At 40.7% G+C, this 23,064-nt stretch overlaps 1 protein-coding gene across 2 annotated transcripts in view; it reads right to left on the bottom strand.

Annotated features, from left to right (window-relative positions):
* Positions 1–270: 270 nt before the first annotated feature.
* PROX1 (prospero homeobox 1) overlaps positions 271–23,064 on the bottom strand; it is a 50,049-nt gene continuing 27,255 nt past the window's right edge. For both annotated transcript variants that reach the window (XM_074579454.1, XM_074579455.1), the window contains one exon: positions 271–5,986. In XM_074579454.1, coding sequence (XP_074435555.1) covers positions 5,801–5,986 — 186 coding nt within the window. In that variant the 3' untranslated portion in view covers positions 271–5,800. The remainder of the gene's footprint in view (positions 5,987–23,064) is intronic.

The following is a 23,064-nucleotide window of genomic DNA, read 5'->3' on the forward strand; positions in this document are numbered from 1 at the left end:
GGAGTTATTCCTTGTCTGATATACTATTGCAAAATAACATTCATTATCTTAACCGGTGCTGGAGGTAGGACACCGGATTAGATAAATCATTATATCCATTTTGCAAGAGGGCTGGCAGTTTCATTAATAAATAATTCGAACTAAGGGGAAAAGAAAACCATCAGAGGACTACAGCGTTAGGCACAGCCTGGCCGCAGCAGAGAGGTTCAGTGGTTCTCCTCTTGATACGGGGCAACATGAAGTTTTGGAAATAAATATAAACAATGGCAATGAGCTTGTAATTTATATTTTATTTTGCACAAGCTTGCATATATACTGCACATACATTCAGTTTAGAGAAGATGGAAGGCACACAAGGCAATTGAACTACTGTATCCTTTAAGTGGTACAAAGCAAAAAGGTAAAAGTCTGGAGAGTATACAAAAGCTTTAAACACACAAAATAAAATCCCCCCCCAAAAAACATTTTTCCTGTGTTTATCTTAAATTTAGTAGCTGCCAAGCTAGAATTGTAACTTTTTTCAATCAATTGTCTACTGCACCTTTTTTTTCCAAACGGACAGGGGAGTCTTATTGTTTTATCTTGTCATCAATTAATATTACAGTACATCCTTGGTAATACAAAATTGTACACCTTCATCAAATAAATTAGGATAAATTAAACCAATAAATTATGCAAAGTCTTCAGAACAATAGACAACAACAAAAAATCCACAGTTGAAATTGCCTCTAGCTAAAAAATAAAATAAAAAAAAAATCAAAAATTGACTTTATCAGTTCAGTTATTGTACTATCTTCAAATTAAAGGGTCTTTATTACAAAAAAAAGAGCTTAATAATGCTATTTACAACATATTGCTAAATAATATAAAGGCAGTGTTTTGTCACTTTTGTAACTATATACATATGAGTAATGGCTGGGACAATATCAGTTTAAACCTTAACCTTTGACTCTTCTGGGCAGCATTAAAACCAACCTAAAGAGGCTTTTTTAATTTTTTTTTCCGTCTTTTTAGTTTCTGACTCTTACACATTATATGGTAATGAGATGGTTATTGTGTTTGTCTAATATCTCACTCAAGTGGTACAATTAATGCAGAAAGGATGGATTTCAGAGAAAAATGTAAGCTCGCTGTTTCTTCTAGATTTGTTTCTACAGATCCCAGTATCTTTGTGCATTCGGAAGGTGGCTGCTTCGGGAGAGAGGTGACTGTGGCTCAGATGAAAAGACTAAATAAAGTCATAGTGCCACCACCTTTCATACACTAAAAAGGATATTCCTAAGAAGATACAAAGGTTAAATACCAGTTTTCATCCCAGCTCTAAATATGAGCATTTTTAGCTTCAGTTTATAGATGGTTTACAACCAACAGTTCTACAGAAAACAAAATTGCATTTCCTTCAACAGAACATTTAAGTGCAATACAGTAACTGCTTACTCATATAAACCAGTTACATTCCTTAAGGGGAGCTTTTTGAAAACAATGCGTATTGGAATTTTCAAACACGTAGTTGGTACCAGAAGGAAACATTTGCACTATTAACACCAATGATTGCTATATAATACACATGGCAAATATAGTTTTTGCTTTCACTTCTCATGTACAGTGCTCATTTTGGGGGTTTTGTAAACCACTTTCCATTTTTAATATATATATATATCTTTCTGTATATATATATATGTATAATCTTTCAATGCTGCTGGTGAAAATCCTATCTTTAAAGCCACAAAATCTTCACCTTTATTTCTTAATTAATATTAACCTGTGGAAAAAAACATTTTTCTATTAACTGACTTCATATACATAGAAAAAAATTCTGCAATTTTACAGAAACTGTATCACCCATTCCCTTGACATCTGATGAAAGAGACTTAACTTTTAAAAGTAGAGAGCTGGATTTTCAAGAATGCTTTCAACTATCTATACAGTTACTGTAGTGTTTCTTATAAATTCAACAGATGTTTTCAGAATGTAGTTATTAAAATCTTCTGTCTTTATGCAAGAACATCCATAAGGTTGAATATTTACATTGCTTTATAAAAGTTCCCCTCGATTTTCAATGTTCACCCACATACCTGGTACAGTAACAAAGATTCTGCAAACTTAAAACACTTTAATTAAATAATACTCAGAGGCACAAAGCAAACCTCAGGAATACATGGGTGAACACTTCCTTAAATAATTACTACATTCTAACATCTTCCACGTGTTTACCATTAAATGTGAAACGTTCCCATTAAACAACCAGAGATACAGTAAGAATTAAATGTTTTGTAGTTTCAAATAGAACATTCTTTTCACAAAACATAACAAATGTCTAAAATAGGTTCTTAATCTAGATAGGAAAAAGGTAAGCTTTTCACTTCATACGCATATTTTGTGTGTGTGTGTTTCTGTGTATATATACATACATACACCCACACATTTTGTTTCTGTGTGTGTGACTACATATGTATATGTATATGCACATATGTCACGTATGAAATATTGCTTCTATACTACTTTTCATCAGGCTAAGAAAACACAAGATTTGCACCACAGTTACAAAAAATTGGCTTCTACAAGAATTTTCAAAACTTGAATGCTGCTCAAACAATTGAGAAAAAATAATTTGCGTTATCAAACTGTTCTAAAAATTCTCTTCTTCAAAAACGTATTCTCCTGCTTTGTTTTTTTTTTTTTTTAAATTTTTAAAAAGACACAAAATATGCATAGCTATCAACATTATGTCAAACAGCCGGAAAAAAAAAAAAAATCAGTGTTTATTGCAGCTGTAGTAATTGAAAAATAAAGTTTAAAAGATGAAAATTGTAAGCCACAGAAGGCACAAGAACAATTGTACTTGTGGGGGAAAAACTGGTATTTTGAAGGATTTTTTTTATCCTTCCGCTGGTGCATTTAAGGTCTAGGCACAGACTATAACCTCAAGTTTATATGCAGAAATAAATCTGAATTAGCAGTAAATGAATGGCAACATGGGGTTTCTACATGGATTTTTAAATTCTTTCCCCTATGTAAACTTTTCATTACAATAAAAATAGCCTCCTGCCTTTTAGCCATTTTTTAGTGAAATAATATTGAGATCATTTGAAAGAAACTGCTTTCTACTTACAATTTAGTAGGAGCTATGCCATGTATTTATAATTTTAGGTGTATTGGGAGGCACAAAGGCAATATGGCTATAAAATGCAGAAAAATCACATAACTGAAATGATCAAATTATCATTTATTCCTTTTTCAGAAGAAGGAGTTTTTTATTTTGCTTTTAAGATGAAATTTCTACTCTTAATTCCTATGCCTCATTTACTATTGAGATTATGCTACTTATAAATAAATAAATAAATGCAACAACATCAAGTGTTGAGTACACAATTTCACTTATTTAGATTATGTGAATCACATTGCAGCCAAATAATAATAATAATAATAATATTAATAATAATAATAATAATAAACGTAACAAAAGCAACGGTAAAATCACAGATTGAGATGGTAGCTAGTAGTATGTCCACATAGTATGACTAAAGTATGGCTTTGCTTTCTTATGTCCAAGGTGACAATGCCGTGTTATATTTTGTATCTGATGGTATGCCAATGATGAATTTACTGTATTAAAACTTGAGCATTTTATGCCACTTCTTCCCATAAATCAAAAAAGTGCATGAACACAATTTTCATCCTTTCTTACTACTCAGAATTCACTGGAGTTACATCTTTATGAAGTGTAATGTTTACCAAATCATGCACACACACAAAACAAAGAAAAAAAAGAAAAAAAAGAAATAAGAAATAATAATAATAATAAAAAAAAAAACCAAAATAAAATGAAAGAAAAGGGAAGAAAAGAAAGAAAAAGACACATCCCGTCTACTGTAAGGGTACATACAGTATTAGGTACTCTCAGGGAGTCTAAGATCAAGAAGATTTGTTTTGCTTTTAATGCATAGTGAAAATGTTGGCACTTCATCCCATGCTATTGTCTGCATTGCCTATACTCCACAGATACTGCCAGTGCTTGAAAAGAATGACAGGGAATCGTAGGATTGTGCTGTTTAATTTGAAGTCAGCAGGTTTTTAAGGCTTTCTGCTAACAATAATTGCTTTCATACATTTCTGTCTATCAGCAGTATTTGTAAATGAAGTGAAATTGCAATGATCAGGTCAGCTCTTTAGTCACATGGGTAAACTTTCACTCTCCAAAGTCAAAATGTAATTTTAAAATAAAGAAATAAGATACCAATATCCTCGATGGTCTAAATATAATTCACAGCTAATTAGGAACTTCCTCTAGATTCAGATTGAATTAAGGAGGGGAAAATACTATTGACGATAACAATAAATTCTTACTGCATCCGTACAAAAGACGACAGAGAAAATGACAAATACAGAGTGCCATAGCATATTCAACCTTCCCCCAAACTTCTGGAGACGATACCCTTCTGAAAACACAAGAAAAGGAGAGCCATTGAAGAAAGCACAAGAACTAGCAGCTAGCTTTCTTTCCGTCTGCTGACGTATCATGGTATAGCATTCAGGCGAACCCAGATCCATCATGGACTTTACACTGTAGCTCAGATTTTGGTCAAGACTACCTCCAGCTTCAGAAGACAAGTGCGGCACATTGCTCAAATAGATTTTGTTTTTTAAAGCTGCACTTACTGCAATTTTAAAAATCCAATTTGTCTATCTGAACCCTGCATAGCCAGGAGGACACTGCGATTTTTGTATATGCTTGATTAGATTTTTATGAAAATGTAATTATTTTTTTTTTCCCTTTGCCTCAGCACTGTGAGGTGAAGATGCTTTCTTCTACTGTATCTAAAATCATTCAAAAAGTGCTTTTCAGGACAGATGTCGAACACAGACAGGAAACTTCGTATACTGGAAAGGGGATTTTTGGGGGCAGAATGGACTAAGAAAAGAATAAATTTAGGGACTAATGCCACTTAAAGTAAGACCGAGACGTGGCAACATAGGACGCTGAAGGTTTCATTTTTAGTCTATGGAGAGTGAAATGCTTCCACCTTAATAAGCTGACCAATATTCCAAAATTAGTGTGGTTGAGATACAATATTGTGCATGAATTACTGGCCTCACCCTGCAAGAACGGTATTTGATTTGTGCAAACGTCCCTTGCTGCAATTTGGAGAAACAACAACCTGGCATGTTGATTACTGGTGCAGGGTATTTATCATTTCTGTAAGGAAAGCCTGAAGAATAGGGTTTGTTTTTCTGGGTATCACTTCTTGGAGTGAGTACCTAAAATAGATGTTGTAGTTTTTTGAAGTATGAAACAAAATCAAGTTGTTGGTTAAAAAGTATATAAAATAAAAAAAAAAAGCTCGAAGCTTATGAAGTGACTCCACAGAGTTCAGACCTTTAGCAGTATAAACATAATATAAACTTCATTGTCTGTAGTATTGTGCCGTGACATTAGTCTCACTAAGACAAAATGCCACTTTGCAGCAAGCAATAAATCTGACAAAGCATTTTTAAACATAATGCCCTAACTTGCTAAGACAGGCTTTTACACGCTTCCAAACTCTTCTCCCTGAAAATTAACCCCGTTGATTCTCCAAATGTTAAGGGTCTCGGGCAAAAGTAAACCAAAGGCTGAAGTAAAATAACCATCCCCTTGGAACTGAACGAAATCTTAAATCCAGAAGGGATCACAGTCTAATTTCATATACATATATATGTATGCAATACACATATATATGAAATTAAAATAGAGACACATGACTTGGGCATCAGAAGGGGACTGCTACTTTCATACATTCATAAATAGCTGCTGAACTCTCTACTCATGAAGAAGCTCTTGTAGGCAGTTTGGGGATTTGAAAATCTCGGGGACCTCACTGTCCAGCTTACAGATGACCTTGTATATGGCCTTCTTCCAGGAAGGATCAACATCTTTGCCTGCGATAATGGCATTGAAAAACTCCCGTAACGTGATCTGAGCCACTTCCAGGAATCTCTCTGGAACCTGCTGATACAAGGAGACAATGGCATTAATACAGTTTTCAATTTCAAGTCTCTGGTTCTTCAAAGGAAACTGAGCTAAGTTCTTTCTTTCAGAAAGGGGCTTACATAGCACCTGCATTTTCTAAATGTGGCAGCCTTCTATTCTCTTATGCGAAGCTGTTATATATAGTACTATAGCAATAACTTTTATAACATGTGTTAGAGATCTTTGTAAAGTTTACTGACAGAATGTAGGTAACAAAATGTTACTGTCTGAGTTTGGAGAGTGGGGGATTTATAGGATATAATTAGCAGGGGGGAAAACAAACACAATTGTCTTTAAGGAGAGAAATCTCTGCTTGATATTTTACCCATGCATTTACAGCTACGTCCTCCTCTCCGAAGGGGAACTAATATGAAAGTTATGCATGTATGGAAAGCCCTCTGTACCTCTGCACTTAACTTTGGTCACAACCAGTGCTGAAAGCTATCAAGGAAAAAGGGTATCTCTGAGTGTTGTTCATAGTTAAAAACAAGCAAGCAAGCAAGCCTTCAGCTAATGGCTTGCTTCTGTGGTTGCTATACATGAGACCCCCGTAAGATAGCTTTCTCGGGAGACGTTATGGTCTCCCCTTCTTTTTCAGAAGCCTACAAATAAAACCCCAACCTCTTCAATGGTTGCATTGTGCTCCAAGTGGCTACTGAGCTGGGATGTGTTAAACTCATCCGGGTTTTCTAAATGTCACCATCATTTCACGCGTGAGCCAAACAGCCAAACTCAGGGGCATGCCACTCTCAGAAGCCCCTGAACAATGGGTGAATGTTAAAGAACACAGTTAACCTCCAAACTTTGCTAATTCATCCTAAATAGTTGTCTCGGGCACCAGCACCACCTTCTTACCCTCTCACTTGAATGACTCAAAAGCAATCACTGTAATGAACTGTAGGTCAGTTGCAAGGTTGAGGTCATCTCCATAAAGGTATTATTTTCCATTTTTATTACGGAAATATGGCTTCACAGCTCTAGAACTGCTAATACACGGCCGGCCAGTAGCCAGCATGCTTATAATAGCAAGTATTCCCTCACTGCTATTCTTTACCCACTCCGGCAAGAGTTCTCTGACCTGCAGTGGGGGCCACTTCAACCATTTCTGTGGCCAACAGGCACCCTGGCAAATCTCACCCGTTTACCAAATGCATATCACATTGCCAGATCAGGGCCAGCACCTTATCCTCTACTTCAGGCTTTTGTTCTTCTCTCTTTACAAGCCACTTTCAGAAAACTTATCTGGAAATGTGCATGTTTAACTCAATACAATAGAGCTCTGGAGCCTCGCTTACCTATCACTATTGCAGAAACACTAGCAGTTTGCTAGCCACGTTTTGCCAGCAGATAAGCATGAGATCAGCTCCCCCTGACACCAGCTGACAAACTCTGCTTCCAGAAGCCCCATGGCCCGCAGAAGTCCTCCGTCTACCTCCACGAGTGAAAACCTGCCCCCTCCCTCCCCCCCACTTTTCTCTGCGCCCAAAGACAGGCTACCTTCTGCGGAAATTTTTCACTCAACAGGCCACACAGAAAGAAACACTTTTACAGATGTTCTATTCCACCAATAATTATGAGGGAAGAAAACTATTGTGTTTCACTTGTTTCAGCTCAAAGAAATAACTTAAAACTTCACATAACCACTCTGCTGTTTGGGCACTTGGTAATACATCTACAAAAGATACCATGCTTGTCTCCTCCTTACATTGCTATAAAAAATGATACACTTTTCAGTTCAAGCAGTTCAAACAACAGCTCATGTGCTGTTCATCACCTTTGGTATTGCTGGACACCAACCAAGGGGAAGCAGTCATTGACCACATGATACTAGAAAGCAAGAAATGTAGTAGATAACCACCTTTTTGGTGTACACACTAATAGCAGCACATGAGGGCAAAACCAGTTGTTTTTTGCCTTTGTGGTTGGGAAAAAGAGTTCACACCTTTCAGTTTTGGTGCCCACTCCAGAGGACCAGTATTTCCTCCCTTCCAAGTCGCTGGAGGTGGGAGCGAGGCAATTACAAGCACGTACATGAGAAGCATAAAGTCCAGATGCGAGAAGACCAACCTCTTCCTAAATGGTTACACCCATGACAATTTTAGGCATGAAAGTGAGCCTTTGCCATTCAATTTCTACCTGTGCATATGAAAGTTTTCCAGGTAGGGGATGCTGCTTTTCCACGGAGTAAGAATTGTGATACCCCTGAAACAACTACTTTCCAGGCCTCCCACCCCTGTAAAGACACACAGGCTTTTCTTTTAGGCTGAGTTAGCTTTTCAGGTCTGACTTTGTTGTACCTGAGTCACATCTGCAGGGCCAGGCGCCTTTGAACCTGGGACAACAGGCTGCAGAGAGCAGCCCACAAACATAAGTGAACGAAGCCCCTGCGGGGGCTTTGAAGAGACCTCCTTATAATGCCGAGTTCCCAAAGATCTCCCCTACTCCTCAGGCACTAGAGCCATTCATAGCTCTTTCCTTTTGGGATGTTATTAGCAATTTTTCATGTCAGACTGGATTACACACATTACTTTGCATGTTGTAATGTGAATAGCACTGTGATTAATCTGCACAGGATAGTACCTCAGCCAACATTTTTCCTTGCTAGAAAGAGTAACCGCACAGTGTTGTTTTTTTTTTTTAAATAAAGAAAATACTAGTGAAGTCCAGAGTCTGAAAATACATATTTAAATGGATGGGTAGTTAGATTTTTCACTGGGCAATAATCAGTCAGCCATGTTAATTATGTGTCTGGGGGTAGCATTTCCCTGACCCTAAGTGATGGCAACCTATTCAGCGCATCTTTACACCTAACTGACTGAACATCTCTGAAGAAGGAACATCTGCAGAAAATGCTTCAGTGACAAATAAACTCCATCTACGTTGCTTTTAATAGAACCAACAATCCCTAGTATGAACCCAGGGCATTTTCTTAGCATCAGGTGGCAGCAGTCAATCAAAGAATCACACTGTTCGTTCACCAGGAGGAAAGACAATGAGGTCTGCTCAGGGGGAGGCTAGGTGGGTTTCAGGCTCAAGTCTCCAATTCGGACTGATTTAGAAAGAAATCACACTTTGACGCATGCTTTGTCAATACAACTTAGCTCTGCTGCCAAGGAAAAAGTCACAGGCCAAACTTTCAGCTAGTGTAAATCAGCAGGGCTCTGCCAGCCTCAGTGCAGTTATGGTGATATACATCTGGTACACATCAGTCCTGTACCTGCTAACACAGTCCAACAACCACCACAGTGCCCCTTCTCAAGCCTTAGCCACGTTAACACATCCCCTTCGTCTATGGGGAATTAAAGCTCTCATCTGCTCTTGTCTATTTATGCTGTTTTAACTACTGGCATTTTCCTTGGCTTGAACAACAAACCCGAACTATTTCACTCCTGGATTTGCATGTGCAACTACCATGCCGAACCATTTGGATTAGCACTGTGGGGGAGTGCTTTGTTAAAAATACTCAGCACAAACTATTTCTATGTGAGTAAAAGTATAGTTCCAATGGCTCGGAAGTTGGAGCCAAGTCAGACCTAACTCACACTTCTTTCATACAGAAGCACACACAGTTGCAGAAAGCAATATGCGTTAAAAATACTTGTTGAATTTATTTTCAAGGAAACCATTACCAAAAAGGCAGCGGTGATTGGGAAGGTGAGGGCAGATCCTCGGCAGGTCTAAGTCAGCATTGCTCGAGGAAAACCAGTGAAGCAACACTGATTTTAAGCCAACAAAGAGGATCAGGCTTCTCTTTCTGATGGCACGCATGGACTTTAAAAATCACCGTTGGGAAGGAGGGCACACTAGAAGTAGACATGTGTCTCGAGTTGGTGGCCGATCAGTGGCCCTTCACTGTTTTTCTCATTATTGGGTTGTCTTGTGTCTTGTATCTTGTATCTTTTATTAGTTAATTCATTTATTTTTTGGGTTGCGCAGCAAAGACTTATTCTCCCTTCCCTCCCATTCCCCTCATCTCCTCCCTTCCCCGAGCCCTCCTCCTCTTCCCAGTTGCTTTACCTTCAAGGATGATTTGTTTTATTAAACTGACTGTCCCCAGCCTCTGCAGTACATAATAAAAGCCTGACATAGCAGCCTGCCTGCCTTCTGTGTCCTGCAGATACTCATCATAAGTGTCAGGACATACCAAGGTTAGCGGTCACTGGAAGTGCGCTCACTGGCTCAAGCCTTGCCAAACATGCTTGGCAGCTGAATGAATGTCACAGAGAATAGAAGGGGAATTACAAAGGTTAGAAAGAAGACAGCCTCTCTCTCTCTCTCTCTCTTTTTTTTTCTGGAGATATATAAGCTGATTTTTCACACTTCTGAAATAAACATCAGCTCATTCACAGTCCCTTTCCAGCACCTAAATCTCTCCCATTGTCAAGCAAACCTTTAATTTCTACCCAAGCCTTATTTCTTAATTAGCAAAATAAGATGCTTAATTCTCTCTTAATAGAAAAGGGGAAAAACACCAAACCAAATGACAAAACAAGTCACCAGTCTGCTCAAAGATTTATATTTGTATTTCATGTCGCTAATCCTATTAAGGGTGGTCTTCTTTACAGTTAATCTTTTAAACTTTCAAAAATTCCTGCTCAAGTGGTAAATCTAGATGATAGAAAAAGCAATACAGATGTAAAGATCACAGAATTGTGAAAGTCAAGTTAAAACTGATATTCCAGAGAATTGTGTTTTGTTTTTTTACTATAAAAGGGCAATAAAATGCTGACTGTAAGAAGACAATGTCAAGGAGAAAAGGGTATTGGTATTTTGGATACTCTTGACTGCTCGCCTTGGAGAGAGAGTTATTCTTGTCACAAACCCTTTTGTCTGCATCTGCTGACTGCTTGCCTGTAGCCAGCAGCATACTTTAACTGTTTTGTCACCTCCTAACATCACATGCATCAGCTGTTGTGCTTTTGTTACGGGTATTGTAGAGCTAATCCACTGTGGCTGTTCTACTGTGCAGTAAATAAAACAGAAACTGCTTCTCAGACAATTCTGCATGAATATTTCAGATGGCTTTTTACAACTCTGATTCACAAAATAAAATACACCCCCCCCCCAAACTAGACTCAGATGCCTCAAAGCTAATTGCATGCAATGACTTCAGGCATCAGAAACAACTGTTTTAGTTGGATAAATGAATAGCAGACCTTTCTAAAGTTTTAAAAATACTAAACATACTTCCTTCCTTGCAATTTTACCTGCATATAATTTTTTTCTTTAGAACACTTCGGGTTTTTGGCAGCGGCAATTTTGAAATATTTTGTGCCAACAAAATCCTTAAAACATCTTTGAAATCTTTTCTTCCGTAAGTGCAAGAGTCTGGGAAGTTTAATTTATTTTTACTTGAGCATCAAGTATTTTTTAACCATAGAACTAATTTTACAAAGTTCCTAAACTTCTCCCGCCAACTTTCCTAGAACAGGGAATAAAATATTTACTCAGAAGTTCATTTTCTGCAGCCGATTGCTAAACTGTCCTAAAGCAGGGTGGCTCTGAGCATGTTCACAGGGGCAATGGCAGCAAAGCCCAGCATGAGGCCTGAAGCAGACAAGATACCCTAGGAAAGGAGACAAACAGGTGAAGTACTTTACCGAGCATTCATTCACCCTTGTGCACACATGATTCCTCTAAACAAACTCTCCTATCCCTGCTGTTTGTTAAGTAAATATTGATCAAGGAGAGACATATCTCCTGACAGCAGTAGCACAAGCTGGGGACTTGTACCGCAGACAGAGTGGACTTAAATGGATAAACTCAGATGCTTTAGGAAGGCCACACAGAGATTACCAGATAAAAAGGCAAGAAGTCAGACAGTTGGCTTTCCTTTCCCCTCTGCAGGGGACTGGGACTTGCTTATGTGGAACCTCCACAATAGAAAGAAGAGTCATCTGCTCCCAGACACAGTCTTATAAAGCAAGAAGCCTGCGTCTTAGGTGCCCAAATGACTTCATATTTTTATCTCTTGCCAGCTGATGCATTAATATTGCATGCAAAAAATGTTGAGTTTAAGTCTCTCTCCTTGAGCACATGTGGGAGGCTACTAAGGGGCAGCTCCTCAGTGGTGTAAATTATCACCTCCCCATTGGTTTCAACAGAGAGTTTATATCCCCTGTGGTTGGTCCACCTCTGGTTGTTCTGGGCTGGGGCACACATTTTCCTCAGGAGCACTTTTTTTCCACTCATGCGCCAAGTAAGCAAATCACTCTGATGCCTGTGGGATAAGGTACACACCACCCTATGTAGGGGTGCCCAGTTTAGGCTGGTGTGTCAGTTCTAGTTCTCATAAGCAAATGGTGAAGATTTATTGGACTGATGTGTCTAATGGTAGTATAGCTGCAGAAAGCAGTAGCAAAATTGTCAAGTCATTAGTGGCTGTGATTTCTTTTAAAATTTCAGCAATAGGTAACAGCGACCTCATTTTAGTAAACTACCAAAATTTGGGTGGACGTTAGAAGTAATGCAAGTGCTTCTTGGAGCAGATTTTTAAGCACTCCTCAGAGATCTGATTGCAAGCCTCCGAACCATGCGCATGGCCACCATAAAGCTATTCACCTTGTCTGGCGAGGCAGAGGGAGAGGATCAGACATTAATTTTCAGTATGGGGTCCCATGTTTAGAAGTACCAAGACCAATGCAACCGTTCTAATATTGTAACAGCGTCAGACAACTGCTTGGCTGTAGTGCACAAATCTGAAGATCCTTCAGACAGGGACAGCTGGGCTAAGCTCGAAACCTTTTCTCATACAACGTTTAATCTGCGTTAAACTTCAGCTCCATTTATATGATTAGGCTCGCCAGAGTGTACCTACAGACTTTGCCTGTGGTATTGTGCTGGAGTCTGATAGTGTGTTGTATTACTAATGTTCCAAGAGTAAACACACTTGTAGGAAACAGCTATAGTTCAAGGCTGCACTTTAAAAAAATAAATGTTTCATCAGTCTTAGCAAAGGAACAAACGGCAATAACACTCTGTATCATATTTTACAAAGCTTCAAAAGAACAATGTCCCGTTGAGTGAAATTCAGTAGCATTCTGTAAACATTAATTTAAGGAAATCAATAGGCTCTGTGAGCTAAAGCCATATTGCAAGATAAACTGGCTGGAGTGCTACTTTGTCAAACAGATTTTAGTTTTCTCGGCTAGATAAAGACGGTTTCAAAATGGGGTAACGTGTTGCAACCAAGGTTTGAAAACTATGTGGCCTTCAAACAGTCTGCTTGTTCCTACTACAAAGCTGGATAAACATACTTTAAAAATGATAAGATTGGGCCAGGATTGATTTTACTTTCAAATTTTATATAAAGTAGAATTCTTGGTGAGTGTGCGTTTGGATTTTTTTGATCCTAATTATGAGCAGAAATAAACAAGTGCAGTGTAGACAGCTGAAGACATCAGGCTGCCAGGAGAGGTTAAATTATCTGGAGATGGCTTTTTTTTTTTTTTTTTTTTTTTGCAATTGCAGGACATTATGGATTTAAAAAATCTTTATTCATGTTGACCTGGTGGGCAACAAGTCACCTTGCCAAATAGGAAAGCCAAAATCTCTAGTGGACTTAGGATCAGAGGTCTTCAGCTGGTGAAGGCTGCTCACGTTGCAGAGCGCAAGGTCGTGGTAATGGGAGGTAAACAGGTTGGAGGGGGTGAGGGGGGAAGGCCAGATCACTCTTCTAGTTGGATGATCTAGACAGTGGCTATAGAGAGGGACTCCACAGGGAGCCTCTTAACCCAAGGATAAGGCGTAAACAGCATCTATTAGACAAGTGATGGAGAACCTCTCTAGGATGATAAGCAAGTCCACTATGGGGGGAGCAGTCTCACCATGGGGAAGTCCAGGTCATACAGCTTTAATGTGTGTGCATAGCGGTCCGCACCAGCACAGGTATGGCAATGGCAGATGAGATTCAGGGGAAATATTTCTGCTGAGAAAACCTCATACAAAGCACAAACTAGATGTTTACAGGCACCCCCCACCCTCAAAGTCGAGGTAAGGTGAGCTTTGGGGGCACAGTACAACGTTCTTAAAGGAGATGCTTGAGAAACTCCACTTGCGTCACCCACATGTAGCCCTGAGCCTCTTCCTCACATGAGGAACATTTAAGCCTGTAGGCTCTGGGGGCAAGCTGGCACCTAAACACATATTCCCATACCCGCAGCCTGTCATGTAGAAAACCTATCAAGGACGAACCTTCTGCATCCCTCCCTGCCCGTAAGACCCTGCATCAGAGCCATGCTGGGGTCAAGCCAGCAGTAACGCAGTAAAGAATCACACTACTTCTGAAGCCACTTCTCTGCGGGCTTGAGGGGAGGCTGGTGACACTGGAACCAGCCCCTTCCTCACGAGCATCCCACCGAACCAGGGACACTCCTGCTTTAACAAAGAGCTAGAAGGCAGCCCACCTATCCACTGGCCCCTCCGCAGACTAGAGACTTACGCAATTAGGAGCTGCAGGCACAGATCTGCTGCCGTTTCCAGGGTAAACGCTGCCCTGAGCAATAGTGCCCTACCGTCAGTTTTCCTGCGCTCGCCAAGGGCAGCTTCTGCAATACGTTGCTGGTGTCCTGGCTCCTGCCACGTTTATCCAGACCATCACCTCCCCTCGTGCAAAGACTCTTTTCCCTGAGCATGGCGAGCTGCTGCGTGGGACCATCTTAGTGCTGCGAGTTGGTGTGGCAGCATATCAAGCAGGAGGCTTTGGCTTCTACACAGAAATTGGAGGCAGGTTTTGGAGTAAGTTGCTACACTTTTTGGCGCGAAAGCCACGGCAGCATATGGCCCAATGTTCTCAGTTTAAGTCTGACACTTAACATTATTTAACAGTTTCTGTGTTAGGTGCTTTATAAGGTAAAGGAAATTAACAATTTTCAGCTAATTAGATCACTCAATTGGCTGAACATCCTGGACACCTCTTAGAAAAAAACAGGTTGGCTCAGGCGATGGAAAGGCTAATGCCTCTTCCATTATCACTTATGAGGAGACAGAAATAGTTGGAAAGGATGCTTTTATTTTAAAAACACAAATGAAAAATACCTCAACTATTGGACACTCCAGTAAACACACTTTTCTCCCAACCACCACCTTTCTAGAAAGCAGGGCATCAATTTGCCCAGCGCTACATGTATCCCAATCCCCCTGGCTACGGCAGCAGCTCTCTGGTGCCACCACGGTTGTTTTTTATTGCCTTCAGGTTTCCTCTCACAACTCCCACTGTACAAATCTGTTAAGAAACAGATTTTTTGGAAAGAGAAAAAGACGGACAAGAAATTGGGTGGCCTTTCAGGATGGTCTGCTCTCCCACTCTGGCACACAAAGAGAAGCCCACTTTTTTGGAACACCACTAACAACACAGCACTGAGCCTGGCGTTTGGGAAGGGAAAAGCATTAACCCAAGTCTGGCTCAAAAGAGAAAAATTAGGAAAATCACAGAGGTTTCTTATTACAGTTACTGTTACACTGTAGCTTTTTTTACTCTTTGTAAAAAGCTGGAAAACACATGCCCCTTCAAATGATTTAAGAATGTATTTCAGAAGTGTTTGCTTGAAAGGAAGCTGAGATCCCTTATCCCTTGAGTAGAGTTTGGGGCACTAGTAATCGACGGCTGGCTTACTGTTATCTCCTCTGCCAAGCTCACAAAGAGAAGAGAGAATGGGCATGGCTCTTACAAGGAAAAAAACCTGACAGTGGGGCTGCTGAGATGTCTGATAATATCGGGGAAGTGAAAGTGGTAGTGCAGTGAAAATGGATACTGCGTGATACATTAGATTTAATCACTTGCATTTCAATTAAGCTTTTCCACAAATAAAGATTGGGAAGTACTGTGCCGGCTCCCTGCGCGGCTGGAGTGCCGAGCGCCGTCGGTGCTGCATGCCCCGGCTGGACGCACACAACAGCGCTTCCGCATCTCGCTCAGGCTGAAACCCCCCTTCTGCCTCCTGGGATTCTCCCTGCTAGGAGCCATCTCCGGGAGTATGCCCGTCCTGGGACTGCTGTGCCTGTGGTTCAGGGGATGAGCCTAGCCGTCATGGAAACACAGCTACTCTCTCGTGCAGACACAATGGCCTTAACATGCTAGTTTTTAAGCACAAAAGTTGGTAAGACTTGCGAGTAGAGTAGGCTAAAACAAAACAAAAAGACTTTCCATTTACAATTTATTTAGACTGATTGGAAAATAGTTCTCCCCTTTCCCCATCCTCAAAAATCATCAATAGGGTTTTACTGGGGAGATGATTATCAAATTTCCTTTTCTGCCTTACTGATGAATGAGAACTGCGTGAGGTGTAGAGGTTTCTAATGGAAACTCTGATTGCCCTTAACTTACTGCATTGCCAATGGCACTGCTGCAGAATGGAAAAATCACTAAGGCTCCTACGGCTTATGATAGTTGGGGGTTTAGCATGTGTTGGGAAATGTAAGGAAGAATCACAGGAGGGGTTTTTGTCACACCCAAGAAGCTGCGTCATACAAAAACTGAAGGAGAAATAAAACTCTCGCACACAAGAATAGTCTAACTCAGTCCCATTGTGGTGAAATGCAATCTGCTACAAGAGGCTGCCTACAATGCCAAGTGGCATATTATGTACCCTGCTGCCAAATTCTGGCAGGTACCGCATACAGGCGCCCACAAAAAACCTGTCCAGAAAAAAGTGAGTACAGGGATGACCACCCAGTTCTGGCTCTGCTGCAGGAACAGCAGAGAGGTTATTGCATACTCTCCTGGACACATCAGCCACATGGGAATGTGATGAGCAGCTATGTCTCTCAGAAGCAGTAAGTTCTCTGCTCTCGTGGTGTATTACCACGCGTAAAAGAGCTGGTCAGGCAGAAACTGCTGGTTAGACCGTGGATATAGAGGAAAAGTGGTTCATGAAGATTGTAGTGTAGTGGTGATTTACGCTCAGCAGAATTCGGCGCCTTAGAGGAACTATTAACACTATAGCAGAAGCGACAGTTAACATCTTATATATATATAAAAACATTGCTAACAGTTAGTAAATATCTGCAATTGGTGTTGCTTGCTCTCGCTTACTCTTTCCACCTCTCTGCACTGCAGTCACCTTTGTCTTCTGTGTCTGGCCCTGAAAAGCTCCCACTGTGCTCTCTCCCTCCTCGGTTTGTGTTTGTTGGGGTGAGGGGAGTGAGGAGGGAGGTAAGGGAGAGCAATGGGAAGCAGGTGGTGTTTAATCAGTCTGGCAGGGAAACAGGCAGTCACCGGTGTCCTTTTGGGGGTAGCATGAAGGTGGTAAGCATGCCCTCTGGCATCAGGGTACCTCCTTTCCTCCTTCCCATGGCTGAGGGCAGAGGCAGGGGAAGGAAATTGCACATGGTTATGGGTGAGGGGTGTTGCAAGTGAAGCCCCAGCTCCACCAGCCCAGGCTCCCGCTGATTAACTCTGATGAACCTCCTCCCAACATAACCATGCTTTTCTGGGCAGCCAGAGCCCATTGTGGTGGGATAAACTCCTCCATCTAATCCACCCTGAGCCATGCAGCTGGCCAAACACCCTGTTACAAGCTTCAGTGCAGGACCTGCTGGGGACTGTTGAGCCTCACAAGCCTGTAAGGTCAGAAGATGAAGTCTTGTGTTCTAATGGACTGAGCTCCCTCTCGTTTGACTCCTCTTTATCCATTGCGGAAGGAAACGGTGCGACTCCAGACAGCACTGGATTAGATAACCTCGAGGCTGGGCCTCGTCTGATGGAGCCAGCCCTCTCAGCAATTGCATGAGATAAGTCACTTCGCCTTCTCTCTGAACACTGATACTCTGCAGTTAAAGGGCTTTTATTTGCAATGTTGATTTCCCCTCTCTCCTCTAAAAACTTTCTGAAGTTGTAGACTACTGCTTTAAATGAATTTATGTGTCTATGCTACTGTTCTCCCCTAAGTCCCAATCAATGCAGCAGCCTTTCTGCTTAGCAACAGAGATCATGCCACCCTGGTCTGCTGCTCTCTACAAAGCCTCTCCATTAACTACAGAAACAAGTTCAAGGCCACATCTTTGAGCGCTCTGGACCACCACCAGGACACGGCTTCTTCTGACGGCACATTGCCACTAGAGCCTGGAAAATGCCCCCCCACAGAGGGCAGTTCACGAGTCCCTCCAGCGGCACACAACACGAGGCAGAGCCCGTCTGCGTACCTTCCGCCTCTGCAGATAAGAAAGATGAACCTTGCCCCTTCCAGATCTACAGGGAGAAATCATCTCCAATACGTTGATTACCTTCGGCCGGCCCTTCTGGCTGGCCCTCCCTCTCTTGCCCACCCACACTCACACGTCGGAAAGACGACAGTCTCTTTCTCTGCACTACAAAATTCAGCAATACTCTAGTACTGCAGGTGATGGGCTCTGTGTAACTACAGCAAGTGATCCAGTACTCTGAAGACTCCCTCCCTCTTGGACCGAACAGTATTTCTTAACTTCACATCTGTTATTAATATCACTTCAGTAGGATACTGAACTGTGGCTACTTCCCTCCCAGGTTATCTCTCTCTCTCATGCAGGTGAAAGACACACAGTCCTCATGGGCCCCTGCAATATTCTGCTGTGGCTTCCTCACAGCCTCACTATTTTGCCCTTACCGATTTAAGTATTTTTGAAAACAGCATCCTTATTGCGCTCCACAATGGTGGAAGGTCTCTCCGCAAGCAAATTTGTGCTGCCACTGCTCTCTCAGCCCAGGGATACCTGCTTTGAGAAAGGGCAGGACCCCAAAAAGCTGGTCCAGAAACCAGCATGGGTCATGGTGCTGATAAACCTCTCCCAGCACTTCCAAAGGTTATGACAGTTTGCTAATTCAGGTTCCGAGTTTGCTAATTCAGGTTACGAGAGCCCAACTCTCGTCCATTTTAAAACACATTGAAGACACCAAGCGAACAGTGTTCTGCATGAAGGTGACCTATTCAAAGTCCTATAGGACGGGCAATCCTATCTGTAAGACTTCTGTTAAAGTCACTCACACAGCCCTGACCCTGCACTGTGAGACAGTGTCGGCTGGGACCTCCTCTTTTGGCAAGCGCGCCTTACAAAAATAAAAACAACGCCCCCCTCCACCCCACATCCATAAACATGATGGCTTTGTGCCTCTCAATCCAGCTCTGCATTTAATTTTTAGTTTTAAAATAAACAACGAAACTTTTTTCCAATTAACATTTAACGTATATTCACACACTTCACTGTATAGTAACACAACAAAAGACAGCTCTTCAGCTGGCACAGATTAATTAGCCTCAGTGATTGCTGGAGCTGATTTACACCAGAAACTGAGAATCCAGCCCAGAATTTAGTTCAGTGTCATGGAGAAAAAGCATGGGGTCGGATGTGGAGGGAAAAATCTTACAAAGCTAGTAAGCTAACCCACTATTTCTCATCGCTCTGGTACGTCATTTATATGGAACAGCTTAGATAAAGTTTAGAAGATCATACATTTTCCTCAATTTTCACAGTACAAAATGATCTATGTCCTTTTAATGTGACATACTAAAACAGGATATAAGAAATTTTAGCTGATCAGGTCTTGTGAACACCCTCCTCCTTCAGTGGACAGTGCCGCTTCTCCAAAAGTTCTGAGTGATGAATTTAACTATGTTGTCTAAAAGAAATTTAAAAAGTCTGGAAGAAACATGTGCAACTTGCATGTTACCCATTACCACAACCAGGATTTATTAAACGGTAAGAGAAATCACTGGTTTCTTTTCCTTTTCTTTTTTTTCTCTGTTTTTTTTTGCAAACACCAAGTTTTAAAATTGAACTGCCTAGCCTAACAAACTCTTTCTATATGCAGCATGAATGAAAAAGCATTTCAGCTTGCGAGGGATAAGACTTTACGTGAGTAAGGGACAACACGGGTTAAAATTCACCTTGCTTCTCACTCCTCATCTACGACGGGTTTTTGGAGAACGACGGACATCTGGAAATCAGTTTTACATAGAAAAATATAAAACAGGGAAGAACTAGGAAGATGAATAAAGGCTCATCACAGACACAAAAGACCAGAGCAAAAAGAAGCTTGGATTTGGGTATTCTTGTCTGGCAAGGAGGCAGGCAGTAAGGCTAATGAAGCATTTGCGATATGGGACGTATGCCAGCGTAACAAAGAAGATGTGCATCAGCTCTGCAGATGTGCCAAAGCCCCCAGAGCAAAATAATGACATAATCACCATCAGTGTCACAGACCAGACTGTACACAAGGTGACATGGGAGAGAATAAATAAGAGTCTTTAGAGGCCCATAGTACACACACGGGAAGGAATAGCCATTCCTCACAACTGCCACAAGAGAGTGGCGAGATGTTGGGTATAATGTGTGCAGCTAGCAAAAGAAATCTTGAATTGTGCAAGGCTAACGCACTATAAATTGGTGCTGTTCTCGATCTCCAGTTGACGTTTCAATTCCCACTACCCCTTGTTGAATGCAAAATGAAATGGCAATAGGAGTCGGAAGAGTTTGCCAAGTTTTGTTTTGGTTTGGTTTTACTGGTTTCTTTTTGTTTTCTTTTTTCTTGGAAGGGGGCTGTTTCGTTTGAGAAGAGGATGGGGCAATAAGGATGAGTACCAGTAAATTGTAAAAGCAAAAAGCAAAAAACAAAACCCCCAAAACAAAACACAGCACACCACCACTACATGCACACACGCGCACGGGCACAGAAACCCTGCACCATTCAGCTGGAACAATCCTAGGATTCCCCCAAAGCAAAATTAGAAACAAACAAGGACGAGTTTTGCTTTTTTTTTGAGGGGTTATGCTTTCTGGTTTACTGCTATCCATGAACTAAACCAGGAAAAATCCCTCTAAAATATTTTTCCACGCTAAAAGACAAGATTACTATTTTATTGATCAGTAATAAAACACCGCTTAGGGCAATTTAGTACTTAACATGTTATTTGCGGTGGGGAGTAATCTGAAAAGCTCTGAGTAGCCTTAAATCATTTCACAACAGCTCTTCCAGCATAAAAGCAAGTGTTTGCCTCCGTACAGCTGTGTGATTTTGTGGTATATTTTTTTACAGGACTTTTGTCAATTTTTAAAGGGAACATCTGTTTGATAAAGTAGAACAACACTGGTAGTAATCCACAGGCCTAAGTGGGCAAACTGTGAAAGAGCAGGAGGTAATGCTGAAGGCGCCAACGGGACTCTTGCAGAAGGAACGCTCAAGTACGTAATTGTTTGCAGGATCTGGCCCTCCAAGAGAAGCTCAGAAGAACAAAGCACTTGGCTTCACCAGTGTCCCTTTTCATTGCTTCTAATGAAAGATTCATAAGAATAACTTTAATTTTTTATGATCTTTTTTTGCATTACTGTATTAGCTGCATCTACTTTGTATGCAATTTCTTCTTAAATACAGAAAACCTGTTTCAAAATGCCAGGCATAATAACTTAATCAGTACAATAATTGATCTTGATTGTTGTGCAGTCCTTCTGAACAGTAAGGAAGTAGAGATGGAGCCCAGAAAATTTTTTATATGATTATTCCTTTTCATTGCTAAGTGATGTATTTATGAAGAATGCAGGTGAAGGTCTGGAGTGGAGTGCCTTTTTATTTTTTTTTAAGACAAAAAAAAATTATTAAAACCTCCCTAATTTGCTAGTTAAACTGTTCAGTGGAAGAATGATTGTATTTGTCCTTTTTGGCTTCGCCCAATTAATTGGAGCAGTAATATAACGATTGTTAATAAACAGCCCTAATTTGACTATACTTCTTGCCTATCTACTATAACAGCACCTTATCTTTGTTTAGCATATCATCGGGGAAAACAAGACAGCACGTATATAATTTTGTTCTGTTGTATATGAAGTTTAATAATTACGCCACAGAGGATTCTAAATTAATTGCAGAAGGCACAACAATATTAATAATCTGTTTAGCAAACTCCGGCTTCTTTGCACTTTGATGTTATGAGCAGAGACAGTACGAACTGTGGCAGTTTTTTAAATTGGGTGAGTGTTTGTTTCTGTTACAGCTTATACCAATGTTTTCTTTTATGCTTTTTCTACTGTGCACCTTTCTTCCCTCTAAGAAAAAAAAAAAAAAAACAACCACAAAACAAACCCACAGAACAACTCAACAAACAAGCCTATGCTTATTTGGGTGCGTTTCAATCAAAGCTGGCAGATCGAATTTTTAATTTATTTATCAAAGTTTCATTGCAGCCATTCTTCATAATTACAGCAGCGTTTTAATTTTTTTTTTCTTCCCTTGAATAGGAGAGAAGGGGTTCTGAGAAAGTTTTTAATTAGCTAAATAGGTCTGTGTAATCTAGATGAAATAAACACGCCCGTTTGAAAGGGTTGTTAGAACTTTTCCAGCCATTTAATCCATAGATGGCTGAACACAATGATACCTTCCACAGAAAGCTACAGCCACCACCAGCAGCTGTTAGAAGAGAGCTTGCTCCCTGCTCCTATTGATAACCCTTTGTGGAATGAAGAAAAAGAGCTGAGGGAAGGAGAACTGAATGTCAGACAATAGACATCGCTACACACACTGTCTCTGAACTTTCCTCATCTCTGAAGGACAATTAATTATGAAGGCCTTTGGGGTAGGTCGAAGCAAGGGAAAACCTACTGCTGGCCCAGCACTCCAGCCGCTGTCTCTGTGTTTGTTAAATGGTTGTGCCTGTTGGGGAACCAGAGTAGCAGCCACCAAAATAGCCAATAGATCATTTAGGAAAAAAGAGCAAAAGATTTTTTTATGTGTGTCTGTCCTTGTATAATTCTATTCTCACTGTGAAATCATCCATACACAAAACACAAGGACAATTTTTTTTTTTTTTAGAAGAGCCACAGGGTAGGTTACAGTCAGAAACGGCCTCTCAGTGGTGTGTTAAAAAGGATGGTCTTTTCACCAAATCATTTCACAGAGGCAAAACAGACAAACACAAAGAGTTGAGACTTTTTCTCCTACATTAAATAGAGTAACTGATAAGGTCAGACATATGATACCTAAAGACATGAATCTGTGAACTCTTGAAGTCAAAGGACTTCTCTGTGCAAAGGAACAATCTTTCAAAGGAAATAGATCATAGAACTCCACTGAATCCCCTTTAAACTTTATG

This window comes from Larus michahellis, chromosome 3 (genome assembly GCF_964199755.1).
Source record: "Larus michahellis chromosome 3, bLarMic1.1, whole genome shotgun sequence".
Lineage (NCBI taxonomy): Eukaryota > Metazoa > Chordata > Aves > Charadriiformes > Laridae > Larus > Larus michahellis.